The following is a 16,574-nucleotide window of genomic DNA, read 5'->3' as shown; positions in this document are numbered from 1 at the left end:
TCCCACAATGCTTGCATTTGTAGAGGTTACTCCCTGCATCAATCGTGGGGCCTTTCCCTGGTCCCTGAAGGTCATGTTCATGGGCAGCCTCTCCCCATGGCAGCCTGGAGTGCAGACTATCATCTGTCCCCAAGCCGTTATCTTCAAGGCTCATTTTCCCAGGATGGGTGCCCTTGTGGGGGTCCGTCTCTGGCCTTGTTTCCAAAAGCCCTTCCCAGTCACTGGCTCGCCCCCACCCAAAGTCCCTTGAAGATCCCTGAGTCAGGCTTCCCTGGAGAAAGGCTCCCTCGCACAAAACCAGATGAGAAATGCTTGGCTCCCTGGTCTGAAGTTTTGCTCCGTCACCTGAAGAGAATCCAGGATGTAAAAAAATTAATTTCTGGTGTTCGAGGTGCGTGCGCACACACTCGCGCACACCTTGAAAAAAAAAAAACAATAAAACAATCCATCGAAACAGAGTATAAATAGTGGTTAGCACTGTAGGAGGAGCTATTGGCAAGGACTGGGCATCAGGAACCTGCCAAAGTCCTGGAAATAGTCTAAATTTTGACTTGGGTAGAAGACACTTCAGTTATACAGGTGTAAAAAATTTAAGCTGAACCCTTAAGATCTGTGCACATCGCTGTATAATTCCAATATAAAATAATTAAGGAGATTTTAAACAAACAGGTATGGAAGTCAAGTGTATACACCTTTTCCAGAAATGACACACCTTTGAGGAACTTGGCTTTGTAAGTAGAGTGCACACTAGTAGTGAGCCTTTACAGATCGAAAAGCATTTGTGTTTATTTTTCCACAAGTGTACACACCTTGAGCACGGTTGTATGTTGAGTAGAGAGGATGAAGACACAGACCAGGCAGAAAACAAGTGAAGAAGTGAGTTCCCTGAGAAAGCACAGGTACGATATAGGCTCTGCAGGATAAACTGGCCATTATCAGAGATAAGACATGGTCCGCACAGACAAGAAGGGAAGGCACAAGTGTAGGGCAGACACAGATGAGCCTTTAAAGGTTCAGAAGCAGAAAACAGAAGCATGTACTCTTTATTTTAACATGACATTGATTACGTGCTATGATATCAGCAACCAAGGAATTGGGGAGGATTTGGAACCTGTCTGAGTGGATGCAGGAGCTGATGCAGGAAAATGAGCTGGCCAGAGGCACAGAGCAGATGGGGGATACCTGGTACGAGTATCTGGCATCTTCTAGGCAAAAGACTATGGATGAAGGTAGTGAAGGTGATGAATTCAGGAGACATAGCTAATCTCAGATGGGCAGGACTGGGGACGGGTGGCTGTGAGGTCTGATAGAGATGGAGATGCTGAGGTGCTTCCAGTGTTCTCACCTGCCTGGATAGCTGGAGCTTCTCTGAACTGGGAGTGGGGAGGAGTGAGCGTGATCGCAAGTGTCTTCTAAGGCATGATGAGCCTCTAAAGCTCCTCCTCTAAGTGGAGATAGGGGAGGCATTTAAAACATAGGGCACTCATAGGCTGGCTGAGCAGCCTAAAGGACTATAGAGAGGAAAGACTGAGCCTCAGTGTGGGTGACCCCAGACACAATCAGCAGCACAGATGTGAACCAGACATCCCTGTGGTGTCTGTCTCTCAGGGCAAGCAGAGCAGGGGGTTATAATGCGAAGGGCTGCTTATGAGTGTTTGACGGGCAAATGGGGATGGATGATGCGTGGAGAAGGCAGGAACGAGTGAAATATAGAGAATATATGGTAGAGACAAAACTTCTGGGAGGAAGAAAGGCTCCTTTCCCCTGAGCCCAGAAAGAGAGGTGGGGGTCACTATCACTCATTACAATGAACATAATTACACGGCTACAATAAGACCAACTTTTGTCGTGCCTTTCTGCAGGCCAGGCTCTGTGTTAACATCTCATTACAACCTCAAACCACCCAATCATACAGGGACTGTCATCGCTCACTGTCTGAGGGCAGGCTGAGATGGCATAAACCCAGCCCACTGGCTCTTCTTCCCAAGTGCACAGGTAACCCACATTCCCTGGTCCTGAGCACCCAGATGTGGCCAAATACCTAGATCATGTCAATAGAACATGTGGATGTGAAGTATGTGTGCAAAAGACTGTAACTTCTCTTTGTCCCCTCTTGTTTTCCCTCCACCAACTGGGTTGTGCTGCAGTAACTTCACAGCTACATACTAACATTGGAAGGCACCTGGGTCTCTAAATATGGGTGTGGTTCAGAGCTGACTGCTAAAGCACACAAAATCCTGATGCAAGACAGCAACAATGAGAATCTGCAGGAGGTCACAAAGAGTTGCACACAGAAGTTCAGAGGCAGGAGTCCCCTCACATTCTGAAGACAACCATGATCCCACTTGACTGCCTGTTGGCTCCTACCTGGACAGGTGCTACGTGAGAAGCCTCTCTTCGCCATCCACAGCTCTTGCCTGTGCTCCAGCGGGTGGATCAGCTCTGGCCTGGGAACTGGATGCCCTGTTGACGGAGAAAGATACCAGACATGGGTGTTTTACTGAGAAGAATGAAACCTCTCTATCCTGTCTGGGCCTTCATGACAGAGGCAAAATTGTAAAAAAAAAAAGCTGCTCCTAAGGTAAAGAAAATACTGACGTGTAACCTGGACACCAAGGACATAAATCACACTCTTGGGCTGTAACTGCTATGGAGGGTGGTGCTGTCTGTCTACACAACACCACTGCCCCTGAACTTCTCTGGCCGAAGCCAGCCCTGTCCAGGCACACACTATTTTCACACACAGCCACAGTATATGGGAGGTTAGCGCATCCTTCCAGAAGTATTTGTAATTAATCTAAGCCACTGGTTCTCAGATACTCTGTGCTTCAGAATCACCTAGGAAAGCCTGCTTCCAATCTCAAAACAAAAGAAACAAAATCTCTTGGGGGTGAGGCCTGGGCATCAGAGTTTGTGAAATCTCCCTAGAGGATTCAGGTGCCCAGACAGGCCTGAAAACTGCCAGTAAAAAAACGGGCAAATGGCATCCTGGATCATCAGTGATGTAGAGAAGGCAAGGAACCAGAGCTAGATTCTCATCCTGAAGAGGAAGTCTTCATTCCAGTGGCGGGGGGTGCAGAGGCTCCACAAGGGCGCCTGCTGCCTGTCCTGCAGCCTCCTGCATCCCCACAAGTTGCCTGGTACATGGAGAGCAGCAGAGAACCTCACGCCACTGACAACATAACCATGTGCCTGGATCCCCCAACCTGGGGCTCCTCATTAGGTGACGTGGCAAATTTCCTTCAGAAGGAAGCCATTTTGAGCTGGTCTTTCAGTTACACACAGCCAAATACATCTCAACAGAGATGGGAGGTACCAATGACCGAGGCACTAGGACCCACTGAAATCTCAGTCTAAGATGCATCTAGACAGGTCTTGGTAATAGTCCCTGATGTGTGTTCCGTGCCTGGCACCAAGCTCAGGGAGGTGAATCAGTAGAAAAGGTGAATCAGACATTCCTTTGGCTCTGCCAGGAGCTGAGCTCACTCTCACCTCACACTCATGCTGGTTCCCCCACCTGGAACCCCAAACCTCCACGCCCGCCCCCACCTCCCTGCCCTGGGTAGTTTTTAGCCTTCAAGTCTCAGCTCCAATGTCACTTCCTCAGATGCCTTTTTTGACATGTGCATGTTAGGTTATGACTCCCTGGTTATATACTCCTAAATTCCTCTTATTTTTCTTTTTATAACTTATCACAATTCATCTAAGAACTGATGACTATCTTCCTAGCTGAACTCAGGAGTGGTGGGTCTGCAAAGCACACACAGTATGCCATCATAACAGATGGTTTTTCTTTAAATTAACCCACTTTTTACTGTTCTTAAATATTTTATTCTAAAAAGGAATGCTGTTTTGCTCTGGTAAATGAGAAAAGTCAATTTCATTCCCCAAAATGGAAGGTTATCACCAAAACATAACAATGAAATCAAAATAATGCCATTAAGTCCCAGCGAGCTCATGGAGACAGCTCAGGGCAGTGAGTTGAAGGCTGTTTAAAAGAGACACAAACCACAATTAGAGAACATAAGAGGCTCAGTACTGATCTGAGACAGAGAAGGTAAAAGGACTGGCTTGCTCAGGGTGTCCACCCACGGCATTTCATGGCATTGTGCACCTGCTAAATCATCTCCTGTCCCAGTGGAGGACTGTGGCCCAGGCCTCAGGAAACACGTAGACACCAGGAGCCTTTTTATTGAGATCGTGTTGTTTAGGAAGATCCCTGGGTGGCAATGATGACAAATGCCATGTAGGGTCTGCCTGACTCACCCTCACTTCTGAGAATAGCCAATCACCCATGGCCCTGCTAACTGGGCTCTGGGGACACTTGACCCAACCAGGCTGGACCAGTAAGCTCCCCTCCTGTGGAGTCTGGAATATGAGCCTCAGACTGAGTCCTGAGTGTGCTGGGCACTGGGGGGAGGGTGTGTGTTTAGAAGGACATTGTTTCTACCCCAGTGATTCCTGATGCAGACACAAGGAGATGAGATAAGAGGAGAAGGGACCAGAAAACTGTGAAGAGTGTGGGGAAGTGGGAATGTGACTTCTGTGACCTCTCTGACTAGTGAGAAATCAAGAAGGTTGAGGTCAGAGTCCCCAGGGGGTGAGAAGTGAGCACTTACCCAGTGAGACCAAGAATCTGCAGGTCTCCAGCATCACCTCCCAGTACAGGGTCCTCTGATCCAAGTCAAGCTGTCCCCACTCTTCTTGAGTGAAGGTCACAGCCACGTCCTTGAAGGTCACCAACACCTGGAAAGTCAGAGGTAGCAGTATTGGCCTTGTGCACTTGGATGGAATCAGAAGCTGCCACTCAGTCACTGCTGAAAATGCAGAGACCCAGGCCTGAATCACCAAGGCCTCTCAGGGGCTGAGCTCTGTGCGGGGCTAAAAGGAGGATGTGGCCATTAGACACAGAAAAACCTCCCTGGAGAAGTCACTGGAATTCACACAGACAATGGCAGTCCCATGAGGGCTGTGGGGCAGAAGGCAAGTGCTCTGGGACATCGGAGGATTGGCGGGTGAGAGGGGACAATCATGATAACAATTCCAATACTGGAAACAGCAGTAGCTGAGCTTCCTGGTCCTTGCTGTCCGCCTGCTCCTGCCTAACAGCTTCACACACAGGGGCAAGGGACTGTCCCTAGCTCCAAGGCCAGATTCCTGATATTTTTTAATCAAGGCTCCCGACTCTGACTCTTGCCATCTGTGTGAATGTGGGGAGGACATCACACCACCTCTCTAAGCCTCGATTCTGCACCATTGTAGTAGTCATTCCCACTTCACTGGGCAGTTCTGAGAACTACGGAGGAGACATTCACCCGAACACATGGGGATGCCTGGAATGGGGATGTGTCCAGAGTATTCTGTGACTTTGGGGATGTGTCCAGAGTATTTTGTGACTTTTACTAATTCCCCCACAGCCCACAAGGTAAATGCAATCATCACCATTGTGTCACGGTCAGTGGCCTGGGGCTCAGGCAGATCTAAAGAGTCACCCACAATCTCACGATTAAGGAACAGAGGCGGGATCTGACCATCCATCAAAAGATGGCACAGAGTTACTAAAACATGGGCAGGTATGGGTCAGGGTACCTTAGCTAAAACTAAAACAGCTAGGAAAAGAACATCTTGAGAGGTGACTGATGCACAGGAAGAGTTCGGAGAGAAAACCCCACAGGGATCTGGAGACAGGGCTCCAGACAAAGGGAAGAGCAAAGGCTGCAAAATGGGCAGGAGTTTGGCAAGGTCAGGACCACCTGGCTAGGTGCTGTGTGCAAGGGAAGAACAGAAGGGAAGGAGCACAGAAGCTGTCATGGGGGCAAATCCGGGAGCCCTCCCCACTACAGTGGGGAGTTTGTATTTATCATAAGAAGGGGAGACCCAGTCATTCATTAATGAGTACCTCTTACTAGCCCAGGCCATTCCAGGTCTTGGTATAGAGCAGCAACAGGCACTCAGTTCCAGGGCTGGAAACAGATTCTAAACAAGCAACTAAATAAATGAACAAGACAATGTCGGAGGGCCCTAAAAATTTCAAAGACAAGAAAATAGAGTGAGGAGACTAAAGAGATTACAGTCTACTTTAGATGGGGCAACAGGGAAGGCCTCTTTCAGGAAGACACACTGGAGTGAGTCTGAAATTAAGTGAGGGAGGGAGCCACTTTGATGAGAAATTAACAAGCAAGACAATTCCTGAAAGTGATAAGAGGTATGATGTGGGCACTCTGGGTGACTGTGAAAATTACCCGTGGCCCTCTTATGCATTTGTATCCAAAGAGACATCGCACTCCTGTACACTATCATTACTGTCTGAATGGAGTCACTTTTCAAATTAAACTGAATGTCTTAAACAGGAAAACAGATTCACTAGCGTCAGTAGGAAACCAGATCCACTTGCTGTAAACTAGAAGATAAATTCCTTGGCTTTCTTGACTCCCAGCCTGCCTGTCACCTTTTCTACCCTAACATAGCAACAATCCCCGAAACGCTACTCCTGCCTCTCCCCACCGCAGTTCTTAACTTTGTAGATGGTAGAGGCCTTCTGCTGGAGCGAGCCTCTAACATCCACACAGACCCAAGAGGCATCTCTGTGGCAACAGCTCCCAGAGCGGTGCTCCCTGGCTGGTGTTGGACACTGAGCACACATCACCTACGTATCCTTTCTAGTTCCTTCAACCCAGGACGAGAAACTGTCAATGTTCCTATTCTATACCCGAGAAAACAGAAGCTGAGGCAGTTGGGGAAAGGGCACAGTCGGAACCCACCGCGAGGTCGTCCCAAGCACGCGGCGTGGGGTCAAGGGTCAGGGGAATTCTAAAACCAACGTCTTTCCTGCCACGCAGCATCCACTTGGGGGCAGAAACAGGACCGGACCCCATGTAGCCCGACCTGGATGCCGACTCGGAGCCGAGAGTAACCCCATTCCGGGGCTTCGAGACACCGCCGCTGGGATGGGGCAAGAAGTCACCAGACACCGCCGTCCAGAACAGGCGAGGGGTCTGGGGCACCGTCCACTCACCTCCGCCGGCTCCATCGGCGCGGCTGGTACACGTGGGGGCACCGGGCGTCACCCGGGCTCAGCCGACCCTCCCCCCAGGTCCCACGAAGGTGCAGGCAGGGCTGCCTTGCAGTTCTGACCCGGACCCGACCCCTCAGACCAGCAACGCCACCAACGGTCGTCCACCCTAGAGACACCGGAAGTCCCACTCCTATCAACGCGAGTGGGCAACGCCCCCTTTCTGTGTCGTCATCATCCCGCGCAGAGCACAGCCTTCTGGGTAATGTCGTTTTTTCTTGCATTCGTCCAGGCGAGAGATGCTTCTCCCCTTCTGGGAGCCTAGGGCCAGAAAGGAACGCTGGGAAGGGCAGTGCAGAGGCTCCAAGGCTTCGGATACTCCAAAAGAAGAAGGGTTATGTGTTTCTGCCTCCTGTTATTTCAGATGCTCCTAACGGAGCAAGTATTGTAAATTTTTAAAACTTCACATTTTCCTGCTGCCTCAACATCCCCATGAACAGGCTGTGAGCATCACACCCAGGTGACCTGGTGCATCGGTGTGATCAGGCTGGCCCCTGACATAAGTTTCCTTTCTTGTGCTCCCCTTCACCTGCTGACATTCCAACGTATGGATGAAATCCCCTCATGCCATTTGCTTGTGTACTCCTCCTGACTCCCAATAATGGCACTCGCTCTCTAGAGGGGCTCTCCTCCTGCTTGGTTGAGCCCCATCCCTGGGCAATCATCCCATTTGGCCCCCTGAGTGGGGTGTGGTGTCTTTATAAAAGAGGCTCCAGGAAGTTCCCTTGCTCTTTCCTCCAGGTGAGGACAAGCAAGAAGAAGGCTCTCTGTGAACCAGGAAGAGGGCTCTTACCAGACACTGAATCTGATGCCTTGATCTTGAACTTCCAGCCTCCAGAACTGTGAGAAGTAAATTTCTGTTGTTTATAAGCCATCCAGTCTAGGGTATTTTTTTTTTTTTATAGAAGCCTGAATGGACTAAGATAGATATAATTCATTTTAAAGTCTTAGACTTCTCTGAAAAGAAGAGCCCTTTACCAAATGTTTTTTTCCTATGACAGTGGCTGTGATGATCACAGTCTGAGCCTGTGTGCAAAGGGAGCATCTTATCCCAGAAATAAACATTTAGTTTTTGTTTGAGGATGCTGTCAGTGATCCATATAGTTATTCTGAAAATTGCTAAGTAGAGTGATGGTATCAAGTTGTTTCCTCTCTTTTCTGAATAGACTGTATTTTGAGGTAACAATAGGTTATGGAATATTCTTTATAGAGGATTTCTAGCTAATACATAAAGAAGTAGCAGTAGAAGTAAGATACGAAGTTTCAGCAGCTCATAATCAAACACCCAATGGTCATCATTACACGCTGACACAACAGATAAAAGATGCATGGCAAATTGGTATGGCATTAAAAAAAAAAACCACTAACATTAGGACCTAATCGCTAAAGAGAAACACCCAGATATCAGACTGGGCTTATGTTATACAGTCACAATTTTTTAGCATTGCATGGGGAATATTACAGCCATAGACTGAATCTGGATTTCAAACTTATTTGGATGGCAAGACTATTCACTGAAATTGGGAGTAGTAGGCAAGATGGTGGAATTCTGTTACGATGAACTCAAGGTGTGTTTGAGGCATTCAAGTGGAGATGCTGGATTGAGGAAATGGGGGAGCATTTGGAACAGACTCAGGATCTGTGCTGGGCCTGGACACAGACACTGGCTGGCTGAGTAGCCTGAAGGACTACTACAGGGGAGGGACCACAACATTGCAGTGAAGCTAATCCATTCATTTGATGGCTTCAGCTGCCTCTGCAATCAGATATAGTATAGACAAGGTCAAATATCATAATGGTATTTTTAAAGACACAAAGGCCAGGAAGACACAGCACAAGGGAATGCCTTTGAGAATCTGATTGAAGAAGAGCATAATGAATAAATGAGAATGTGGGAAACAGAGAAATGCACAGTATAGTAGGTAATAATTTCAAGGGGAAGAAATGTCCTTTTTTTCCCCTGAATATGGCCTACAAGAAAATGTATATTACCACTATTCATTATGATTAATATTATGACATGGATATGTGAGAACATAGATGGGTAGAACCAGTTTAGATTACAGTTAGTTGTCAGTTTCTTAAATATTGAAACATTTACATACTTTTAAGTATTGGCACAGGATAAATAAAACATATATTCACATAAAGAATTGTATGCCTATGTTCATTGCAGCTTTATTTCTAACAGCACCAAACTGGAAACAACCCAACTGTCCATTAACAGAAATATACATTAAAAAATTCATATTCTATGAATGGAATATCCATAGAGAATACTACTCAACAATAAAAAGAAAGAACTATTCACATAAGCAATATTGATGTATCTCAAAATAATTATGCAGTGTGAAAAATATCAGAAAACACTTTATGATTCAATTCATATAAAATTCTAGACAATGCAAACTAATCTTCTGTTAAAGAAAGCAAATCAGTGGATTCCTAGAGGCCTGGAAAGGACAAGGAGAGATTATAAAAAGGTTCAAGGTAAATTGTGGCTATGTTCAATATGATTATGATTGTTTTATGCGCTTATATGTCCGACAAAAATTTTCAAATTGTACTCCTTAAATACCTGTTATTGCATACCAATTATGCCTTTTAGTTTTTAAAAAATAGTTCAAAATAAAAAATCTGGATCTCCCACTTGTTTTTAGCAACCAGAAGTTTTAACAAGCCAATTCCACTCTATTTTTCCTTATTCCTGGGGAATGGCAGCCCTGAATCCATGCAGGAAATATTGTCAAGCAATGGATATGGGACAACACTGGTTGGATCGCAAAAGCCACATCCCTGGACAACAGGATCTCTATTCTCTGCCCTCATTTCCCTGCCTTTACAGCAATGTACCTGAGGTACGGGAGATGCACACACAGCTAGGAAGTCCTGTGGTTCCTCACAGTCATAGGCATTGGAAGATTCGTGGATGTGCTTTTAGAAGAGGCACGTTCCATCTCATTTCCTGCAGGCTCCTCCACTGCCTATTAATCACACCCAGGATTTCAGTACTACTAATTATGATTGAAATCTGGCCCTCCAGAGTCTGAGGAGTGACACCAGTCTACAGAATTATGAACATCAGGACACTTGGCTTCTTTGTAGGACCTGGTGAAAAGCTTCCTCTCAACAGTGTGGGACGTTATATGACACTCTCTGAAAACAAGAACAAATTTATGCTGTTCCCAAAGGCACTGGAGCGTGCCCAAACAAGTGACCCCTCCTTGGGGTGACCTATCGTCTCAAAAAATGTGGAGGACTATCTGGAGGACCAGAAAGCATTGCATTGGTTCCTGGGTCCTGGGCAGCCATGCAAATTAGGCCAAAATTGGAATGAGAACTACTCTGTCATTATACTGGTCCCTGCTGAGGTGCATGTGTAGAGGGCCCACAAAAGCAGTCCATTACTTCATACAAACCACGCCCAATTCCAGTAAATAGAACCACCAAGATTAAAGGTAGATTCAATAATAAGACCTTTATTATTGCACAAAACAGAGCAATGGGAGGCAGACAGTTATTGGTTGGTGATGTGGAAGGTGGAAAAATCAACTACAAGTGTCATGAGAGACCAACAGTTTCTGTGAATAAGTAACCTTCCCTGCAAGCCTCCAGCAGAACCACTCTTAATCCAAACTGGGTCAGATTCATACTCAATCAGAAAAAGGAAATTGCTGTAAGGGCACATATTGCTCAAGATTTCCTCCAGGGAATAGAAGTGAGCACAGATATCTACCTTGCCTTAGGTAAATCAGGGTGACCAATGAAATGCAGTGCAAAGTCATAGAGGTGAGACGGCTTCAACCAGACAAACTGGCAGTGGTGTAACTCTGGCAACGGCCTTGGGGAATTCAGAATGTGCAATGCAGCTCCAGTAAGCCTCACACATGCCTGGAACTTATGAGGAATTTCACCTTTCTGGATATTTGGAAGTATGAGGTTCAACTTCAGGCAGATGGCTCCCTCATAAAAGATGTCTATTTTGTGTCATTATAGTGAACAAGGAAACAGCACATATTCTTCAGGTCCAAGGCCCTTCTCAGTTGTGGAACTTCTGGTGCTAAACAATGTTAGATGTTGAAGTGAAGGGTTTCCTGTATTTCCTTTGTCCATGGGGCTGGGGCCTCTCCATTGTGTGGAATTTTCGGTGGAGATTGAGGCTGGAGCGTTGGCTAAAAGATTTGTCACATCTGCTGCATTCATAAGGCCTTTCTCCAGTATGAACCACCTGATGTTGAATGAGAACAGACTTTTGCCTAAAGGACTTCCCACACTGGCCACACTCATAAGGCCTTGCTCCAGTGTGAATACTGCAGTGCTGAATAAGGCTGGTGCTTCGACTAAAGGACTTCCCACATTCACTACACTTATATGGCCTTTCTCCAGTGTGAATTCTCTGGTGTTTCGTGAAGATGGCTCTTCTGCTAAAGGACTTCCCACACTGGTCACACTCAAAAGGCCTTGCTCTACTGTGAATTCGCTGGTGTTCAACAAGGCTGTAGCTTTGTCTGAAAGATTTCCCACATTCAAGGCACTCATAAGGCCTTTCTCCAGTGTGACTTCTGTTGTGCCGATCAAGTTTGGATTTGGATCCAAAGGCTTTTCCACATTCCCTGCACTCATAAAGCCTTTCACTAGTGTGAACTCTCTGGTGTCTAATGAGAGTGGCTCTTTGGTTAAAGGATTTCCCACACTGGACACACTCATAAGGCTTTGCCGCAGTGTGAATTCTCCGATGTTGAACAAGGGTGAAGCTTTGTCTAAAGAATTTCCCACATTCATTGCACTCATAAGGCTTTTCTCCAGTGTGAGTTCTTTGGTGCCGAACAAGATTGGATTTGCACCCAAAGGCCTTCCCACACGCCTCACACTCATAAGGTCTTTCTCCACTATGAATTCTGCAGTGTTCAATAAGGTTGGAGCATTGACTAAAGGATTTCCCACATTCACCACACTTATAAGGCCTTTCTCCAGTGTGAACTCTCTGGTGTATAACGAGGGTGGCTCTTTGCCTAAAAGATTTCCCACATTCACTGCACTCATAAGGCCTTTCTCCTGTGTGAACTCTCTGGAGCTGAACCAGTGAGTACTTAGAGTGGAAGCCTTTTCCATATTTGCTAGATTCATAAACCCTTTTTCTAGTGGATACTCTTGGGTGGAAAACAAGATTGTGTTTGTGGCTGGAAGCTTTCCCACATTCGCGCAACATGTAATTACATTTTCCAATGTGAAAGGCCTCCCCCCACTTGGAGATTTTGTTTGGCTTCTCACCACTGGGAATGATCTGGTGCTGAAGAAGGCCCAGTGTGACTGGGAACTCCTGTCCAACTTTCCTACAGGTGAAGGGATTCCCTGAAACATGGAATATACAGCTTTTTACAAACGATGCTCTATCTATGTCTCTTTTCTCTGCACTGAAATGCCTCTGAAACTGGTGTAGGTTTACACATGCCCCAAGCAAGTACGGTGTCTTCTCAGTTAGATCCACCAGGTGCAAAATGTCTTTCAGGATTGGGACACACTTCTCATAGGGGTGAGTCTTCTGGGTAGATGGACCTGCCTTTGGAGTCCTCACCTGTGACAAAGCTTCTATAGAAACACTCTGCTCAGAAGGTGTCTCTTCATTCTCCGTTGCACGCCAACAAACTGACAGAAGAAAAGTGTTGATGAATCATTCTGAATATGGTGGCAGAATATTAATCATGTCTTTTAAACTTTCTATATAATATGACGTTTTGATAACTTAAAAAACCTTGATGGCTGGGGAGACAGTGCACTTGAACAAAATTATAGACTAAATAGACCTAACAGACAAATACAGAACATTCTATCAAATAGCAGCAGAATACACACTCTACTTAAGAGTGAAATTCTCCGGTATAGATCATATACTAGGCTACTAAACAAGTCTTAACAAACTTAAGAAAACTGAAATCATGTCAGGTGTCTTTTCTGACCAAAATGTGACACTAATAGCAATGAAAAACAGAAGAAATGGAAAATTCACAGATATGTGGAAATTAAATAACATGCTCTTAAACAACCAATGAATCAAAGATGAAATCAAAAGAGAAATTTAAAAAAACCTTGAGGCAAATGAAAACAGAAATACAATATGGTGAAAGTTATGAGATCCAGCAAAAGCAGTTCTTTTTTATTTTTATTTTGTATAAATTATCTATATTAAAATTATCTATATTGTTATTTTGTGTGTGTGTGTGCATGGTAGGAATACTTAAGATAAGGTGTACCCTCTTAGCAAATTTTGAGCATACATTACAGTGTCATTAGCTGTAGACACTGCTATGTAGGAGCTGTCCAGAATTTATTTATCTTGTTCACTGAAACTCTGTACCTTCAACCATTACTTGCCCATTTCCCCCTTCTCCCAGCCATATATTTATAGATATAAATATATATCTATATTTATAAAAAATAAAAATAAAAAAGATCTTAAATAAACACCCTACCTTCTCACTTCAAGAAACTAGAAAAAGAAAAACAAACTAAGCCCAATGTTAGCAGAAGGAAAGAAATAAAGATCAAACTGGAAATAAATTAGAGAATAGAAAAATAGAGAAAATCAAAACTAAGAGGTGTTTTTGAAAAAGATAAAAATGACAAAACTTCAGTTAGGCTACAAAAAAAAAAGAGAAGACTCAAAATTATAAATGAAAGACAGAACATTCAATTGATACCACAGAAATACAAAGATCATAAGAGACTACTATGAACAATTGCACACCAACAAAACCTATAAGAAATGAATAAATTCCTAGAAACATATAACCTACCAAGACTTAATCATAAAACCTGAACAGATCAATAATGAGTAATGACACTGAATCAATAATGTAAACCTCCAAAAAGGAAAAGCCCAGGATTTAATAGCTTCACTGGTGTATTCTATTAAACACTTAACACCAATCCTCTAAAAAACTGAACAGGAGGGAACACATCGAAACTCATTTTACAAGACCAGCGTTACCCTCATATCAAAACCAGATAAGAACTCTTCAACACAAGAAAATTACTGATAGACATAGATAAAAAAAATCCTTAGCAAAAATACTAGAAAACCAAATTCAACAGCACATTAAAAGGATTATACACTATAACCAACTGGACTTATCCCTGGTATAACAAACATAGGCAAGGATGTGGCGAAAAGGTAACCCTGGTACACTTTTGGTAGAAATTAAATTGGTACAGCCACTATGGAAAAAAATATAGGGTTTCCTCAAAAAATTAAAAATAGAACTACCATATGATCCAGCAATTCCACTTCTGAGTATTTACCCAAAGGAATTTAAATCAGGCTCTCCAAGACATATTAGAACTCTCATGATCACTGCAGCATTAACATAATATCCAAGATATGACAAACCTTAATGTCCATAGAGGGAAGAATGGATGAAGGAAATATGAGCTATACACACAATGGAATATTATTCAGCCATGAGAAAGGAGGAAATCCTGCCATTTGTGGCAACATGGATAGACCTTAGCGCACTGTGCTGAGTGAAATGAGCAGACATAGAAAGACAAGTACTGTATGATCTCACTTACATGTGGAATTTGAAACAGTCAAACTTAGAGCAGCAAAGAGTAGAATGATGTTTGCTGAGGCTGGGAGAAGGGGGAAATGGGCAAGTAATGGTTGAAGGTACAGAGTTTCAGTGAACAAGATAAATAAATTCTGGACAGCTCCTACATAGCAGTGTCTACAGCTAATGACACTGTAATGTATGCTCAAAATTTGCTAAGAGGGTACACCTTATCTTAAGTATTCCTACCATGCACACACACACACAAAATAACAACAACAAGAACAACAACAACAACAATAATAATGGGAAGAAACTTTGGGAGGTGATGGATATGCTTATGGCCTTGATGGTGGTGATACATACAAGGGTATATACTTATCTCTATACCTATCAAGTTGTATTCATGAAATATGTACAGCTTTTTACATGTCAATCATTCCTCAATAATGTGGTTTAAACATAAACAAACAAACTTTAACATTTACTAAAAGATATCAATGGCCAAATTTCATAAATGTAATCATTACTGAGGCTCAAATTATACCTAGGGAATCCCACTACTTTTCCACACTGTACCCCTATACTCTTGGGAAAGTAACTAAGTATAAAACAGAGAAAAATAGCTATCCTCACTTGAACATAGCCTTTCCTATATGTCCCAAAGTCATAACACCCATTATCTGAAAATATCCCATATTGGGCATAGGTGCTCTAACATGATGAATAATAAATTTAAATTAACATAAGTCTTTGAAATAGGTTTAGTAAAGTGGTATCCCACAGTCCACCCAGTTAAAATAGTTAATAGGGCCTAATGGAAGTTAAAACAGGGCCTTCAAGGATTAAAATGTATTATATAAAAATCTAATAAAGGGGTGCTTGTCCTAGTTGCTTCTCCATTCTAAAGCCAACGGTGCCTATTCTTAAAGGATACCTCTGGTGGATTACTGCAACCCTAATGCTTTGGCCCCCTCCATTATGACACTATATTAATATTATTAAACACAGTATCAATTATTAAACACAGTATCAATATTATTAAAACTACTTATTCATTTAGAACTTGAAACACAAGGTGCCATGGATCTAATACAGTCACCCTGCCAGGGAGAGGTGAGATGCATTAGGCTGCCAGACTCTTGAACCCCAGACCCATCCTTGCAGGCTTGGGGCAAAGGGCCTTAGGGCTACTCAGGTTAGTCCCCACAGCTCAGTGCTGGCACCCAAAGAACATGTGCCAAGAAAATGGGAAAGTTAGTAGAGCCCATGGTCTGGCTGGGGAAAGGGTAGAGTTGCCTCTGGGGGAAAAAAGGACAGAAAGCAGGACATGGGTGGATGGGAGGGCCTTACCTAGTGAGGCCATAAGTGCCAAGTTCTCCAGCATCACATGATGGTACAGGCATCTCTGAGCCTCATCCAGAAGGCACCATTCCTCTTGCGAGAAGAAAATGGCTACATCTTCAAAGGTCACACAGCCCTGCCACAATTGGGACAAATCATTCTATGATCAATTGCTCTCCTAGGACCCCAAGTTAATCCACCCAGAACTCATCTCCTGCTCACCCTCCTCCCAATGTCTCCACCTTACAGGAGGTACGCAGGACCTGGTGCCACAGGTACCTGCTTTTCTCATGGTTTCATGATCACTGTGTCTGCTCACAGCAACAATAGGCACATGGGCACAGAGAAGCCATCTAAACTCTGAGCCTGACATTAGAGCATATACCCTCTTGTCAGGCAATTCTGGAATCCCATAGATGGAGTCTTCCGGATACAACCAAACATGGGCTCACCCTTCACTCTTATGTCCTCATGGCTTGACATCGTCTTTCAGTTCATACGTTCTACATCACTCTTTCTACCACATCTTTCTCTTGGTTTCACTCCAGCAACCACTTATACCCTCCTGCCCACACCACAGGCATCTCTCTGTCCTCCCCACGTTACTTAGC

General features: G+C 44.4%; 2 protein-coding genes across 2 annotated transcripts in view; both read right to left on the bottom strand.

Moving 5' to 3' along the window:
* The window catches only part of ZNF550 (zinc finger protein 550), an 8,830-nt gene extending 1,627 nt beyond the window's left edge, over nt 1–7,203 (bottom strand). The window contains exons 1-4 of the mRNA XM_006915905.3: nt 7,016–7,203; nt 4,620–4,746; nt 2,368–2,463; nt 1–345 (exon numbers count right to left, since the gene is read on the bottom strand). The exon at nt 1–345 is cut by the window's left edge and continues 1,627 nt beyond it. Of these exons, the coding sequence (XP_006915967.1) occupies nt 1–345; nt 2,368–2,463; nt 4,620–4,746; nt 7,016–7,030 (583 nt within the window). The 5' untranslated portion in view covers nt 7,031–7,203. The remainder of the gene's footprint in view (nt 346–2,367; nt 2,464–4,619; nt 4,747–7,015) is intronic.
* Nucleotides 7,204–10,572: 3,369 nt separating this feature from the next.
* LOC102890979 (zinc finger protein 416) lies at nt 10,573–16,120 on the bottom strand. Its single transcript, XM_006915960.3, has 2 exons — nt 15,973–16,120; nt 10,573–12,718 (listed from the first exon to the last, which is right to left on the bottom strand). Exons 1-2 carry the CDS (start codon nt 16,004–16,006, stop codon nt 11,133–11,135), a joined length of 1,620 nt encoding a protein of 539 aa, XP_006916022.2. The 5' UTR covers nt 16,007–16,120; the 3' UTR covers nt 10,573–11,132.
* Nucleotides 16,121–16,574: the final 454 nt, after the last annotated feature.

Source organism: Pteropus alecto, unplaced genomic scaffold (genome assembly GCF_000325575.1).
Source record: "Pteropus alecto unplaced genomic scaffold, ASM32557v1 scaffold326, whole genome shotgun sequence".
NCBI classification, from domain to species: Eukaryota; Metazoa; Chordata; class Mammalia; order Chiroptera; family Pteropodidae; genus Pteropus; species Pteropus alecto.
This window is presented reverse-complemented; position numbering and strand designations above follow the sequence as displayed.

Coding starts and splice junctions, on each gene's coding strand:
- LOC102890979 (XM_006915960.3), bottom strand. CDS start 16,006: ATGCTGGAGAACTTGGCACTTATGGCCTCACTAG. Junction 12,719..15,972: donor GGCACTTATGGCCTCACTAG/GTAAGGCCCTCC, acceptor TTCTTCTGTCAG/TTTGTTGGCGTGCAACGGAG.